This window comes from Sebastes fasciatus, chromosome 9 (genome assembly GCF_043250625.1).
Source record: "Sebastes fasciatus isolate fSebFas1 chromosome 9, fSebFas1.pri, whole genome shotgun sequence".
In the NCBI taxonomy this organism is placed as follows: Eukaryota; Metazoa; Chordata; class Actinopteri; order Perciformes; family Sebastidae; genus Sebastes; species Sebastes fasciatus.
The window spans coordinates 12,040,673-12,057,540 of record NC_133803.1 but is presented as its reverse complement, the minus strand read 5'-3'; the positions used below and the strand labels follow the sequence as shown (position 1 = coordinate 12,057,540).

The window sequence follows — 16,868 nt, the reverse complement described above, 5'->3', positions numbered from 1 at the left end:
GAAACAAGCCGTTAGGATTTCTGTCCATTTGTGAGGTCACAAATATACAATATTTAGACCCTTTACACAGTTTTAAAACATAAACATTCTAAATGTGTCCCAGTTTATTTCCTGTTGCAGTATATGTGAATAACATCAGCGGACAGGAAGTAAACATGGACCCGAGCTGTTGCCCGGCAATGCAATTCCGTTGCAATTCCGTTGCAATTCCGTTGAAATGCACTAAAACGGAGCGTTTCAGACAGACGGTGAATACAGACATATTCAGGCAGACAGTACGAGGAAAATAAAGTGTTTTTTTAACATTACAGCATGTAAACATGTTCTAGTAGAAACACAAAATACAAGTATGAACCTGAAATTGTGCACTATATGGGACCTTTAATTCAAGAAAATATATTTACCATAAGTTGACTGTTTTCTGGTAAAAAGGGTGAAATAATGTATTTCAAACACACTTTTAAAACTTATTTTGACTATTTCAGGACATGTTCCCCCCCCTCACAATGGGCATTTCTTACAGTGTAGGCTCCTCCAAAGGGTCAGAGATCAGAGTTGCCTTTAATCTCAAAGTGCCAGTCAACCCTGAAAGGCCTCGCCACGGAAGTCCATTAATTCGGTAAACTTTTCACACCCCTTAATGGTCTCTGCATATCCCGCTACATTGATGTCCGCCACTGGTGTAATCAAGCACACTTTGGAGGATAATTGCCCCCCTTTGCAATCAGAAGGATCAAATGAAGTAGACCTGGTTAATCGACTTCAATCGCTGCCTTCTTTCACATCACAGCCCAAAGGGGCAGTTAGGCTACTTGAATGTCAAAGAAACTGGAATCACCAAACAGCTTTTTTTTTTTATAAAGGAGAGTTTATGAAGAAAGAAACCACTTGGTGAGTCACAGCTGTAAAGATAAATCACTTAGAAGATGAGATGTGCTGCAATATTTTGTAGCAGATGCATTGATCTTTTAGATTAATTACGTCTATAAGAGTCTGAAAGTCATTAAAATATATTAATAAATTACTGCTGGAAAAAAAAAAGAACTGTTAATTTTGAAGAAGTGATTTATAAAAACGACGATTTTTTTTGGGCTCATGAGGGATTTATTTGAGAATATATTATAAGAGTTATATCAATGTGGTCACTATGTTTTCCTCTTCAGTCAGTGTTGAGATAAAGCAGAATAAGGCAGCACAACTGGTGGACCTTCACAAGAATGACACTTGTTTTAAGAAAAATAAAAAATAAAAACATATATAATTTATTTACTCTTTTAATATAAATATATATTTAAAATGTGATTTTATACTAACTAGATGGATAAATTCCAGACTTTGGATCTACTTTTTTTTTTTTTTTCCCAGTATGTGCTACTAAGTGATGGGCATTCATTCTTTGCAGGTCATTATCATTAAACACAAACATTGTGAAACGCAGTCCAGGCTGAATGGATGGCCATTTCCGTACAGTGGGTCTCTCTTTGAAATTCCACCCCTCCTGCTTTGTTGTGCACAGCGAGGGGCGGGAAGACAAACAGGTCCACATGTATAAAGAGATCATCCCGGGACTACTGGGAGGCAGGAGGCTTCAGTCGAAAGAAAGCATCGTGCCGACAAAAACTCTCTGGAAAACTTTGTGATTCGGGATTTCAAGGCCGCCTTGGGACTTTGTGTCACACAGACATTTTTAGGGGAATTTAACTTGGAGAATCATCATGCAGATACCGGCAGCAGCGCGTCGCTTCTTGGCTGTGTATCTCACGCTGTTTGGATACCTTGGGGACGTTTACGCAGGGACCGTCCTGGTGAACTCCAATGCCATCAAAAACCTGCCCGGTGCTACTGGAGGCAAAGGAGCAGACACTGTCAGCCCGACTCCTCACACTTCTCCCTCCGGTAGCAAATTACCCGTGGACACCTTGCAGGTAATAATTCACTTTAAACCCGTGCGTAAAAGTCCATTCTGTGCGCAACAACAACACGTTTGTGCACTTTTACACATTATATCTTAAATGAAACATGCTTTTGTTTTTGTTTTTATCAGCAGTCGGGTGCTTGCACTGATGATGGTGAATGTGGAAGTGATGAATTCTGCAACGACGCTCGAGGCGCCTGTCTGCCCTGTCGTAAGAGCCGGAAGCGTTGCGCACGCGACTCCATGTGTTGTGCAGGAAACCGCTGCAGCAATGGTGAGCATCCTCATCTTAAAATAATAAATACTGACATTCATGATTTACCAAGTTGTTGATGATATTCTGATGACTGGGAATCTTGTCTGTGATGTCTGCATGTTTATATATATTTATATTATATGATATCCATTCATTCTAAATAGTGGCAGACTCTAAAATGCATTTCTTTCTTTTTACCTTTCTAGGTGTTTGCCAGGCGAATGACATAGATGGTACGGATGCATCCATCATCACTGGCTCGCACAAACACAACAACAACACCATGGAGCATCATCAAGCCAAGAAGCCTCCCACTGCCCACGGCAATCAGCTTCATGCTACAAAAGGTGAGTGTACCTGTTAAGAATCATTAATTTTTATTATTAGACTCAAGTAACAACACAAGCACTTTTCACAGTGAAGTCTGTTTCATGTAACATATACTCTCCTCTCTCTCTCCTCTCTATCTCCAGGCCAGGAGGGGGATACTTGCCTGAGATCTGCAGACTGCTCCGAGGGCCTGTGCTGCGCCAGACACTTCTGGTCTCGCATCTGTAAGCCCGTGCTGACGGAGGGCCAGGTGTGCACGCGCCACCGCAGGAAAGGCACCCACGGCTTGGAGCTGTTCCAGCGCTGTGACTGCGGCGACGGTCTGGCTTGCCGACCGGAGAAAGGAGAGCGAGACCACAGTGTCAGCAGGACTGCAGCCCGGAACCTACACACCTGTCAGAGACGCTGACACAAAAGCGTGGACACACACAGAGACAGAAACTCACACACACACACACACACACACATCCAGCAGACCCACAAATCAGTCACAGACACTGACAAACACCTTTCAGCCCTCCACACACCAGAGATGCTGACACACACACACACACACACACACACACACACACACACAGATAGACACCCAACACCGTAGACATTCTTTCCTGCCAAAGTTGCTGACACAAACAGCACCCGGAAGGATAGACATGATTCCCGGAAAAGTGATACACCCAGAGGGATGCAACAGTGCAAGACGGACTGATCCGATTCCCCATCAACAGATGAGGGAGTCGGAAGTTTAGGAAGTGACATTTCAGAAGTCTTGGGGAAGATCGATTCATGTCGTCGGTAATGGCAGAGCTGTTTTGTTTCTCTTTTTATGGAACTTCAAGCCTCAGTTATTGCAGTAAATTACTGTGTTGTAAATATTATCCTGAAGGTGGCACTTAATTGAGCTATTGAATTCTGTCAACACCAGTATTATAAAGACATGGTGCTGCATGCTTTGTAAATGTGTTATATATATTGTTTTATAAGAAAAATGTTCTATATAGAAAATTTGAATATATTTGTTTTATTAAACATCATGTGATAACCGTACTCCTTCTTTCTGCCCTTCATTTTTTGGCAAGATTTTCTGATCTGCTAAGGTACAAAAACAAACAAAAGAAATGTCTTTTGGGAAATTATTTCAGTGAGGTTTCACTGTCTCGAATATAAATTCTCCTGCAGCAGTTAGAGTCCAAACCATTTAGTCCAAATATTCACGTAACGGCTGGTACGAGTGGGAATTGTTTCTTGCGAAATAACAGCCATCCCCTTCTGGAAAGCAAGAGTTATTGGTGGTGTTTAACTCGTAGCCCGGTATTCACAAATCAGTGGTTGAGGCTGAGTGGATGGTTTAAATGTTTGGCCCAGATTTGCTTCTCAAACTCATTACACACAATTGCTGGAATATGTGCAGACTCACACTCACAGAAAACATTCTTACAACAAACATCGAACTTTGATGAGTCATTACTGGAGCCTCGACAGGCCACATCCTGCTATGGAAGCAGATGATGGTCCATCGAGGGCTGTGTCGTCAGGACAGGATGCTGCCATATCAAATGATAACTGCAAAGGGGGTAATAACAAAGTATGTGCGTCCTGGCCAGTGTGTGCCACCTAACCCTTTGGTGTTGCTGGCTAGTTTCTAATTATGCTATTACTTCCCTGCCTTCATGTGCAGCGGAGCAGATAGCTAGCTATCCAAACTAAAGCCTCTAATTACTTCATCTTACTCAATCTACACAAGGATTCATGAAATGAGGTGCACCGCAGGTTTTTGTGATGCAACTCAACAAACAACAAGAAAAAAAGGATCTTGGTTTTCAATCTGTCCAATTGCACAGCACACCCCGTTTCCTGACTACACGTTGTGCAATGCATGTGCTTTAATGTGCAGGCTATGAATCCACCCAAATACACCTTGGTGCCTGTAATTAGACCTGTTTAGATTAGAAGATGGCGAGGAAATTACTGTACTTTCTGTTTGATTCTCATGTCAGATCAAAAGGAGCACAAGACACTCTTGATATCTGACCGTGCCAGATAACCTCTTCATCTGTTTACTTCCACAGCCATTCATTTGAAGCTTGTCAAAGGGAGACAAGGTGAGGTTTACTCCCAACGTCATTGAGGATCGGTGTTGAAAAGTAAGTATTTACACAAAGTCTTAAACTTGTGATGTCATAAGGTATAAAGTCTAGAGCTGCTCCATAGACAATGAATGGGAGGCTGATTTTGTGAACCCACAGAATGTTTTTTCTTTTTTATACCCAAATGAGCTTTATTCTATTATAGTGTTCTCGGTTGTGAGACAGAACATTTTCTCATATATTCAGATATTTCCCCTGGGTGTTTTCAGTGTCATCTATACCATCTTTCCCCATTCATTGTCTATGGAGCAGCTCCACACTTTATACCCTATGACATCACAAGTTTGAGTTTTAGCACTCTAGTTTTTGGATTTGGGAGAGAGTTGTTCATGTTTACTAATATGTTTTGGACTGTCTTAGACCATAGGAATAACATGTATTTGTTTTGAAAATGGGCATAGAGCAGATCAAATGAAAGGTAAGAAAAAGGTTTTATTTCTCTGTAAGGTCTTTTTAATAATGTTGTCAGACACTTATAATAATAATCTGAATCTGTCAGTGGCAAAGACAAGCACTTTTTGCAGACATAAACTGACGGTACCAGGTTGCCCCAAAGGATTACATTACAGCTTGTTAAGCGGCTGGCGGCTGCAGCGTTCTCCCTCAGTATACTGGACCAATTTCAAATAAGTGTTGTGTCCATTAGTCATTTAGACACAAAAACATGGAAATATATGGTCCAGGTTGAAAAATACCAAAGTTATCCTTGAAGTAAATGACCTGAATACTTGTTTGACCACTGTCAAGGATAGATGCAGTGAGAAGGGGGGCAGGCAGACATACAGAGACACAGTCCATTTAAACAATTTAGTGTCCATTCTTCAGAGTAATTAAGAGTAATGGGAGCATTGTCAGCAGTACAATATACCATGCAGGCTCCGCCAAGTCATGTTTGTGGGGGTCCTGGAATCTGTGTGTGTGTGTGTGTGTGAGCCTGTCATCATTACACCAACCACAGGCTAACACAGGCCACAGGCATGTGCCCTAACTCGAGGAAGGCCAGGGTGTGTGTCACACACACACACACACACACACAGCTACGGTACATTTAGTGAACTCCAGAGAAACAACAGTAACAACAACAACTGCATCCACGACAACAGGCACACACAATCGCGTCCCCACACGCCATCTCACGACGATTACGCATTTACAAACACTTTTTACACATGTCCATACATGTGCACACACATTCACACACCTTTATAGGGACTGAGAGGCTTGGAATAACAGCTCACTCGCCCAGGCAATGGCATCCTAACCAACAACCTTTGGTGTCGTCATACCTCAAGAATGAATCAGCAATTCCACCGACGTGCGTTTTCATGCTACTTGCTTCCCAATACTTGAAACATGTAACTACAGCAAACGTTTATCTTAACAACACACAGTCATGCTACGATGCATGAAAACACTCATCAACACTTACATTTTATGTGTATTTTATTGACACAAAACATGTTCTGATTTATAGCTGGATTGATATTCATCAAGTGAAGTGTAAGATGATAACACTTAATGGGCAATAAAACACCGAACTTGTTTGTTTATACCGCTGCCTTAAAATCTGCTATCTCCCTTCACGATCTAAGAGGTACAATCAAGCTTTTCTCTGCTTGAGTACCTGGCGTATATCTGCAATTGTTATTCCAGCATCGCTGCCAAAACACCCTTGACAGACATCCCTGAGTTAACAAACTCATGAGTGAACCATCCGAGATGAAAGGGTAAAGAAACGAGGCAGTGTACACAGAGACAATGCATGTTATTTTGTCAGATGAAGGGATGGCATACTTCTGGAATGAGCATTCGGATCAAAACCAAAGCTCTTATGCAAACACAATTTCACAGGGAGCTGTCAAACTTCTGGGTGCTGGCACTGATCACTACATAGAAGAGAAGCACAATGCTCACTATTCATCTGTGTGGGATGACGACCTGCCCGATTGAGCAATAAGGGGAAAGCTCCCTGTCCTTGGGAAATAATAATTAAACAAAAGACAACTCATTCAGCACAATGCGCCAAGTGTGTGAAAGCAGGTGGAGAACAGGTTTGCTCCACTGGTTTAACTTCTGGGTGATGTCAACACAACAGGGGAAACAAGGGGTTTCACAGAGCGAGGCGATGACGTATTGTACTTTGATTGGGTCTCATGTTACACGCCAGGTAATTCACCAGCAACAATTGTTCTCACTCACCTCCTACATATATTCTTATATTGTGTTTCACCTCTCTTTGCCTCTCTCCGTCTCTCTCTTGGCATGGATTTGAGTGAAATGATAACCCGTGTCTGTGTGTTAAGCAGTGGGCGACTGAGAAGTGAAGCCAATGCTGAAGTGCCTTAAACTTGTATTCTTTCTAACAGCCAGCAGGGGGCGACTCTTCTGCAAAAGAAGTTTGATTGTATAGAAGTCTATGAGAAAATGACCTTACTTCTCACTAGATTAATACCTCAGTACATATTGTAAACATGAGTTTATGGTCTCAATTGCTAGTTTCAGGTCTTCTTCAATACAGCATGATGTTCATTTAGTAAAATATGGTACTTAGCTCCACCCTCTCGTGTCACTTCCTGTTGCAAAAAGCCAAGATGGCGACAGCCAAAATGCCGAACTCGAGGCTTCAAAACAGCAGTCCACAAACCAATGGGTGACGTCACAGTGACTACGTCCACATGTTATATACAGTCTATGGTATTAAGCAGCTGGACTTGGGATGTGTTTAGCTTAGCTTAACGCAGGGGTCAGCAACCTTTACTATCAGAAGAGCCATTTTAGGCAAAGAAAAAAAAAAATCTGTCTGGAGCTGCAAAACATTTGAGCATTGTGATGAAGGTAACACAGTTTATAGTATATAAGTCTAATGCAGTGAGGGCCCAAGAGCAAATGTACTACCCCATTAGGACCACATTGAGGGAAAAAAAATTGTAATATTTGTAATATTACGAGAATAAAGCCATAACTTTATGAGAAAAAATTCGTAATAATATGAGAATAGAGTCAGAAGTTTACGAGAAAAAAATACGTAATATTACGAGAATAAAGTCGGAACTTTATGAGAAAAAAGTTGTAATATTACGAGAATAAAGTCATAACTTTACAAGAAAAAAGTCGAAATATTACCAGAATAAGGTCAGAAGTTTACGAGAAAAAAAGTCGTAATATTACGAGAATAAAGTCGGAACTTTGCAAGAAAAAACGTTGTAATATTAAGAGAATAAAGTGATAACTTTATGAGAAAAAAATGAAAATAACATGTACAGTTACTACTTTATAACATTATGACTTTATTCTTATAATATTACGACTCTTTTCCTCCTAAACCTATGACTTTATTCTCGTAATATTATGACTTTATTCTCGAAATCTCAGATTTAATTTTTTTCCTCAATGTGGCCCTAATACTCCGTCATACCGTCATACATTAAACCTACAACAATGATAAATAAAAATGAAAATGTTAACAAAAAAACAGTTATTCATTTCCATTTTTAAAAATCCACAGGGAGCCACTGGAGAGGGGCCAAAGAGCCGCATGTGGTTCCGGAGCCGCAGGTTGCTGACCCCTGGCGTAACGTAAAGCCTGGACACAGTGACAAACATTTAGCCTGGCGCTGGCTTTATGGTTTTAGAGACACTTTATGTGTTGGAGCTCTTTATTAACAAGGAACGGTGTGTATATTCGTCCTGTGCTTCTGTGCAGCTTTATAGATGCTGGTAAAAGTGGATGTGTTACCTTCAGACAGGCTAGCTGTTTCCACCTGTTTCCAGTCTTTGTGCTAAGCTAGGCTAATCAACTGCTATCTGTAGCCTCATCTAACTAACAGAAAGAAGCGAAATTTGGGAAATATGCTTCTCTCCGAGAGCGAGAGAAGCATATTTCCCCCGAATGCTGAACTATCCATTTCAAATATCAGCATGATGCTTGTGAAACATTGAAAACATTTCCACCATCTTAGAACTGTGTGTGGGGCTTTTCCATGTGGCGACCACGAGGCCCAGCCCGTCTCTCGCTGCTATCCCATGGACAGAGGCGTGACACTGGGCCTCGCTCACCAGGGGAGGCTCATGAATGACTCGGTTTGATCCATCCTGGTGTTCCTTCCATCTTGCTGCTGACACCTCCTCTGTGGTCTCAGGTCCCTCTTTGATGATGTCATACCATGTTTGAGTCCCCGTTTTACCACATGAAGGAAACTGCTCTGACTTCGGCTGCAAAAGGCCCATGGTCGGTAAGTATGTCGGGGCTAAAACAGAAACAAATGGTCATATTATGTTGCGTAACGTTAACAAGTACCTGACCCGATACCCTGTGTTTTGCTACGCTCCGTTGCCCTCTGGACCCATGTTTATTTTCCCTTTTGCCTCTGGCTTTTTCAGCAAAAGCCAGTGGTGGCAGGACTCGAGGACCACTTCAGTTCATCCTCCACCACCTGTGTCCTTCAGGTGAATTCCCTCACTCTCTCCATGTGCAACATATCCCAGTAGCTTACACAGCTGCGACCAATTCAGAGCAAACACACAATCTGCCCATTGTTTATACAAATAAGATCCCAATATGCCATGTCTGCCCGCTATGCCGAGCAGGGAGCGAACAGATGCACCAGGGGAGGGGGGGGGCAGAGCTACAGCTGGGGACAAAAAATGCCTACTCTTCATTATGGTTGGTCCAGAAGCTCGCTGCTGGCGGCCTGGGGCTGGGGCTAGGACCAAGGCCAGAGAGCCAGAGCTGGCTCAGCTCCTGGCTGCTATGTTAAGTCTGCCTCAGCCACAACCACATTGCGCAAAGCTGCTTCACACATATAATTTGCTCATTATTCACGTAGTTTTCGAAAGAAGTCAAAGAAATATATTGCAGAGTGAGGGAGCTGGTGGAAAACTAACACGGACTGAGTCGCTATTCAGTGAAAAATAAAGTTATATGCAGTTATATAACATTGGAAGATGGCAGGCTTATGGAGTCACAGTCAATTAGCACTGCTGATTGAATAGAGGTGACCGCAGAAACCTTATACTTTGAAAAAATACCTTATAGTACTGAGGAGAGACAGTTTAACCAATGATTGGCAAACCGCAGGGTGCACGGCATCAGCAGGCATTGCTGGTTAATACCATGCCTAATGCAGTATGCTCAGCGCAGACTACTTTTTATGAGGGGCAGGAAATAGGTGTCTCCGAGCCCTCGGCTCATTTCATAAAACATTCTCAACAGGAGATGAGCCTGTTTGTCTGAGATGTGGACGAATATCCTCGTGCTTAAGCAGGAGCATCAAAGGTTGAATGTTGTGTAATGGCATGCCTTTACTCAATAGGGGAGCACCCTATCAGACAATGGCACAGTAATGGCCCCAGCGGTTCAAACCATTGTCCCATTAACAGTCATCAGGCCTTAAGCAGAGCCTTTTTCGCCACTCGCCACCTCCTTTTCATGCCACACTGCCCCCTCCCGGTCCATCTCTTCTCCTTCATCACCCAAACTCTTTAATGTCCCCAAAACACTGACTTTAACCCCACCAAAGAAAATGGCTGATGCACAATCTCATTTGTGTCGAAGACTTTGCAAAGGTGGAGTCTTTGGGTAATAGAATGACAAGGAGGAGGCTGGGGCTTTGATCTCTATGGGGGGGCAAATGGATTGGATTGTCTTGCCCCTGCTGGTGGGGCTAAGCTGGGGACAGTGTGAGTCGCGGGGGGTCATATCAAAGGTAGTTATCTTCAGAGGGGCTTCTCAGCGGCACATTAGTACGCTATCTAAATGTTGATTTGTTCACACCAACATCTGAGGAGCCCTAAATGAACTGACAAAAGGCAACACCCAGTGAATGTAAATGAGCGAGGTGGTCAAGTTCACTTCTTCCTGCAGACGGCCAACGTTTACCGTTTAAGCCCCAACCCCAAGTGGACAAGTTAAAAAGTCTTAATGTTGATTCCAAAACAGCACAATTTCGACAAATTAAAGCCTGACATAAATCTTCTTTATTTCCTTATGTACTGCCTGGTTCTTCCACTCACAGGACCAAAACCTTAATAGTGCAGCGTGCTCATTGTCTATGTTGTGGGTAAGGAAATGATTGGGAACACCCTATGGCCTCAGCAAACAGTCATGTTGAGGTTGCTGACTGTGTGTGTGTTCCTCCGTTGTGGGTGGGAAACATCATATTACTGTCACTCTCACAGCTGACATTTTTAGAGAAAGGTATAAATCATACACATACAAACACACACACACACACACACACACACTCAAGCACCCACTGTCAGCCACAGCTAGAGACAAAGGATACGTTTATCGTGCATGACATCTTGTCCCCTAATTTTATAAACTGTGGACATCGAAAGGAGCTGCTCACAGATGCCCCTGCTGGTACAAACCACAAACTACACATGCATCTGTTGGAAAAAGCCACCGTTGCATTTAACATCACCCCTGAAGCTGCAGATCTCACATTAGAGAAGAGAATAGGTGGATATTTTTTTGGATCTTGGGGGAAAAAGGGGAACAATTGAAAAGTTGCTTTTCAGTTGAGTGACTCAAAATTGAATCATAATGTGAATGCCAAGAGCTCTCAACCTTCGGCGCTGCTGCTGTTCTTCACCAGTAACACAGACGTCAAAGGGTATATTTCCATATTTATTATTTCAAAGGCTGCCAGGCTTGTTAGAGCGAATTCTCAGCAATAAAAGAGGGAAAATTAGACTCCCTGCCTGGTGTCACAGTTTGCCATTCTCTGTGTGCATGGCCCAAATGTGGGATTGCAAATAAGCATCTCTATTTTTAGGGACTTTAAGACCAGTAGCACCCGTCTGGGTCATTCCATATCATTAGAAACAGCTCCAGAGATGAACAAATTCTCCTGGCACTCAAATATAATTCTGGTCTTTAAGCCTATGGTACCATGAAGTCAAAGCCAAGCCTAAAACCTCCCTCCATCCTTGTTATTTTTGAATCTCGACTGAAATTTGGGTTGACACGTTGATTGAAAATGCCCACTACTTTGGTTATCTTGCGCATCAAATGTCCAACTCAGCACATTCCCGAGGGGCTTGAACGGCGCTCAGAAGCCTCAGCCTATCCCCCCCCTGTTCCTGAAATGTACATTTCAGCTCTTCTCTATACTCAGTCATTAACCATGCTAGCTGTCTTTTAGGCTCCTTTCCCCATCTTTGGCTGTTGGTAAATATTTGCTAGACGGGGATTGCATTCCGAATTGGTACTCCAATGTCTCCTTTGCATAATAGTTGTTGCGAAGGCATCTATTGTCTCATTTAAAACTAACCACATAGTGTATTTCGGTGATGTCGACGCGGGTTGGCTTCTCTACAACTCCAATTAGCATTCCTTCCAGATAAAACAATGATCACTCGAATACGACTGAGCTAAGCTTGCAGGAAGTGATCTAAAGAGCTGATAGGAAACCCGTGATTACCGAGCAACTCCAGTCCTCCATGCATAATGTCTTAATTCAACATCACCCCCCACCACCCCAAGTTTGTCCCATCACTAATCTTGTCTTAAGTTATCTTCAAAACTACCGCTTTGCCCCGCGGCTACGGGCCTTATCATTTATTGATTATGTCTCTTAGATTAAAGGAGCTGCTTTCATTTCTACAAGAATGTGCCCCACTCTTTGTGTCCATATGGAAGCGTTTGCCGGACAGATGGGGGGGTTATCCCCTCTGGAAAAGGTCCTACTGGCCAGAAAAAAACTGATTCACAGGGACTTGGGAAGTAATGGTGCTGTTGATATCCAGTTGTTGCTTGCTTTGAAGTCCGACTAAACCAGGTGATTTGTATTTGAGAGAAAACAATGAAGAATATGCAAGAAATAAATAACAACATGTGAAAAAAAAGTCATGACAAGTGAAGCTGAAAACCTCAACATTAATCACCTGAGACAGTTTTCTTAATTCCTCCAATTCATGGCAGCATAATACTCCTCCCCACCAAACCCCCTAAAGCCTCCCAAACGTAATTCCATGTGCTGAGAAGCCGAATTGCCTGAATGTGGGTTACACACAAATGACGGACATTTTGTCTTGGGGTAATTACTAATATGCCACTGTTGTTGCCCAGGCTGCCTGTATCTGGGTTTTGGTTTAAATGTTGGGTTTACTCTCCCTGGGCTGTGTGGTTTGCAGCAGCTTAATCACAAAGCCACAAGCATCTCAGCCATTTTGATAGGAGCCAAACTGGAAAAGGCTTCATATGTAACACTGTTTTTGCTCGTGCTACATATAGCAGCAGCCTTTTCTGCAGAGTCAGCGGGGCAAGTAAATTGAAATAGTTTCATGTTGACAAATTGAGAAAGTGCAAATAAAATGAAAATAAACTCAAGGCAGTTATGGACTGTAAAATGTTGCGGATTGTAAATCTAATGAGCAAGGGCCAAGGTTGACTTGAAGAAAGTTTTTAAAGAGCTTTTTAATCCCCCTGAAGTGAAAACCTTAAATGTTAAAAAACATGTTATTATCAGGATCTCAAGAAGCTAACACTGTAATGCATAATAACATTGATGTTGTTATTGGGCAGTTTCCTCATGTTTTCTTGCTTAGCAGAATGGAGTCAGTGACAACAACTGGAGCATCTGGAGACAGTTTCCACATCAGCTTAAGGTTTGGCTTAGATAAATGAGTAAGAAACCAAAGCATGGTTTAAAGATTAAAGGAAATAAAGTGATAAAAGATCCTCGATTGGACAACAAGAGCCACAAGCTTCCGTGAGATAACAGATCTCCAGCCTGTGAGCAAACACAGCGGCAGCTTTTCGCTTATTTGTCCAAGACAGACTCCTCAGCACCAAGTGTCCCGATCACGTACGATATTTCCCAGCACACAGGTGTTTACAATCCCTTCCAAACAACCTTGTTTACAAAAACAACAGCGTTAAAAAGGGATTCCAAAAAAAGTTACAGGCAACGAGGCAATTAACGCCTGTGTACCACTTCGAGTACCTCAGCTCACTACTAATGGTTTGGGGCTGAGTACCAAGTCTGCTTTTTATTGAGCGTTCTGCTTGCGAAAAGTCCAAATGTTGCCACAAGGGATACTTTGAAACAGTGGCTCGCTGGAGACACAGAGGCTTTTTTGTTGTGCTGTGTGTGTAATTTACAATCAAACTGATGGGACTTAGAGAACTTGCTACTGTTGACTCCTGCGGTGAAATCACATAAAGTTAAATTTTTTAACTTGCTGTGCTTTGGAGCTGTGAGACATTCAGCACGGTGCCAAGTTTGTCCCTCAGAGCTTCAGTTTTTCCACAGGGGACGATAGCCCGTTCGTTCTCATTCCCAGGGCGTCAAATATCAACGCTTTGTCACGGCCACCGATCGATACCATTGCACACGGCACCCTTTTGCGGCGATAAGAGACGCGCTAGGCTTTCCATTAACTATGATGTAAACCATCCACGACAACAGTGACAACACAGTCTCACGGAAGTTGGTGAAATATTCACGAAATTTAATCTATTTGATTTGTGTACATAGATACAAATTTCTTTTATTTCCTGACACTCAGCCCGACCTTTTTTGGTGCGTTTTCCTACGAATGTCCAGCAACACGTGACGCACGTGTCAATTTCCGCTCCAATCTTTTCAAAATAAAATGACTTAGTTAGGTTTAGGAATAGAGCAACTTGGTTAGGCTTAGGCAATGAACTACTTAGTTAGGTTCAGGAAAAGATCGTAGTTTGGGTTAAAATAACTCCGGAAGTGCCGAAACTTAAGTACGGAAGTTACTTGACAAATAAATCAATTCTGACTCGTGGTTTCACACGGAACGTGAACGCCGGTCTCCTGGGCAAAAGTCCTGTGTTTTTTGACCCACTCACCCACCCCGACCTCCTCCCTACATGACATTTGCCGCTCTTTATACTTCCCTGTTCACAATGACTTGGATTACATACAAATTAACCTGCTGACCATCACAATTTTGTATTTATTTTTTTGTCTATGTACATGAATCAATAAATTAAATTTCGAGACTATTTCACGATCTGCAGTGCGACTGGACTGACAGTAAACGCACAGGGAAAGTGGTGTGGTGACGAATTTTAAAGTGTGAAAGACACACCCGGTGGGTGGGAGGGTCCAACAAACACAGGGCTTTCATCCAAGAGACCGCTGTTTGTGTCCTGTGCGTCACATTATAATCAGCTGTTCGTTTGTGTCCTGTGTTCACAACGTCAAGTCACATTTTCACTGTAAAAACAAAGTACTTTTACTTTCAACCATGTTGCTTTTTCCTAAACCCAACTAAGTGGTCTTGTTACCTAAACCTAAGCAAGTGTTTTTGTTTAATTCACAACGTTAAGCACATGTTTAGTGCGACAGAAAAAGTGACATCTGACAAAGCGTCAGTATGTGATGAGTTGGGACGAGAATGTGTTACAATAGCTGATTCATTTGAAAAAAAATTAAAAATTAGCGGCTCATTTATGGTAAAGCTAAGTAAAGTTGTGTGTGTTTGTGTTTCAAGTTTCTCTCCCCTTGTTTTACCACATGTATTTCTCAGTTCCACTTAAATGTTGCGTATTGCTGCTCCTCTCATCTCCGTCTCTCTTTCTCTTTCCTTCCAGCCTCTGATCTGTCGCACACGTTGCGAGGAAGCTAACCCCGGCTCCTCGAGATCTGTGAGTACATCGTGAGGAATGTGTGTCCTTCCTGACATGACAACGCTCTTTATCAACTAACAAGAGGAGCAGGAGGGGAGCGGGGAGGAAGAGGGGAGGATGTTGAGATGTTAGGAGAAAAAAAAAAAGAGAGCTCTTTGTGGCCGCTTATCTGACAGGATATGAAGCAACTCAATGGCTTTGGCATTTGGCAAAATAGCTTCCTTCAATGGGCATTCACTACAAGAGGCATCCCCTGACATGAGGCCACATATGTCTGAGCAGCTGAGAGAGAGAGAGAGAGAGAGGATTTCAGGAAGAGAAAAGACAGCCGGAGGGTGTTTTAGAAGTTCCGTATTTTGTTAATTGCCCACGATAAGATGCAGCAATTTGCCGGTAGTTGAGATGATTATCAATGGCAGCTATTTAACAGATGTTGGTAGACTTTTAAACACATTAGTCTTTCCAGCGCCGACTAAAGGACAGCTCTGACAAATGTATGAATTCTGGAGCGGTTCTATGAGTTGAGGAGCCAAATTTAACTCACCGAAGAACACTTAAAGTTCTTCCTACATGCACCAGACGCACACACACGGCATAGTTTCTGAGTATTATGTTTGTTAATGGGATCTAAGGGGACATCGTTTTCCTGATGTGGTGTAATTGAAGCTGCTGTATTAAAGGGTTGTGTTCCTCTCCTGCTGCTGAGACACAAAGTAATGCAAACCCCATCCCAGTTATTAACCCAGGAAGTCCCCACGGTGCACTGCACTCTAATGAGAGAGGCCGATACGTATTTTATTTTTTCTCTCATTTAGATGTTGCCCCTTTGACCCCTGTGAAGCTTATCCAGTGCTCAGTGGTCCACTTATGTTCCTGTGGGGAACTTGCTATGTCCAAATGCTCACAAATGGTCCCTTTTTCGTCTTTTTTCTCCCTGATCAAACTAATAAAAATAGGAAAATATAACCACAATTTTTCCTCTGCCTTAATTCCACCCATTTATCCTTTACTGGTTAACCTTATTTACACATTTGGTACAGTAACTATTTGAAAGTGAAACGTAATAAAAGAGATACTTTAATGCCGGTATCAACCCCTTGAGCTACCTGTCACCTGATCGGGAGCTTTACCTTTTGAACTTCATGAGAAAGATACACAACAGATTTGCTTTTGTCGGGATTAGCCGTGTCATCCCAACGAAACACGTTTATACCATCTCATTATGTGGTTAGAAGATGATTTGTATCACAGGCCGTCCTCATTCTGTCATTTAGTTACACTTTAATATCAAAATTTCCGCGTACTCCTTTGCCTTTCTTCTCTTTAGCCACAAAACACACAATTCTAATTGATTGTATCTGCGGCTTTACTCTGAGTTTTCTTTTTTAATCAGCCGCACACAAATATTTTCCATTCATTACGAACTGACGTTTTCATTTGCCAACATTTGCAGATAACACACCCTGCTCTCAGCACAATAGGCCTTCTTCTCACAGCACAACAGCTCCTTGTCTTTAAACAAATTAACACTAATGCATCTTAATGGGGTTGAAATTACAACCCCATGTTGCCCGAGGGCAAATTCTGACAGGGATTCTTCTTGTTTTTCTC

At 42.4% G+C, this 16,868-nt stretch overlaps 1 protein-coding gene across 2 annotated transcripts; it reads left to right on the top strand.

Annotated features, from left to right (window-relative positions):
• Nucleotides 1-1,547: 1,547 nt before the first annotated feature.
• On the top strand, nt 1,548-3,545 carry LOC141773899 (dickkopf-related protein 1-like). Of its 2 annotated transcripts, none has more exons than XM_074646053.1 (4): nt 1,548-1,925; nt 2,045-2,189; nt 2,378-2,518; nt 2,645-3,545. In XM_074646053.1, exons 1-4 carry the CDS (start codon nt 1,716-1,718, stop codon nt 2,908-2,910), a joined length of 762 nt encoding a protein of 253 aa, XP_074502154.1. In that variant the 5' UTR covers nt 1,548-1,715; the 3' UTR covers nt 2,911-3,545. The 2 variants fall into 2 exon arrangements, with proteins under 2 accessions (XP_074502154.1, XP_074502155.1); XM_074646054.1 differs by having other exon boundaries at nt 1,567-1,925; nt 2,048-2,189.
• Nucleotides 3,546-16,868: the final 13,323 nt, after the last annotated feature.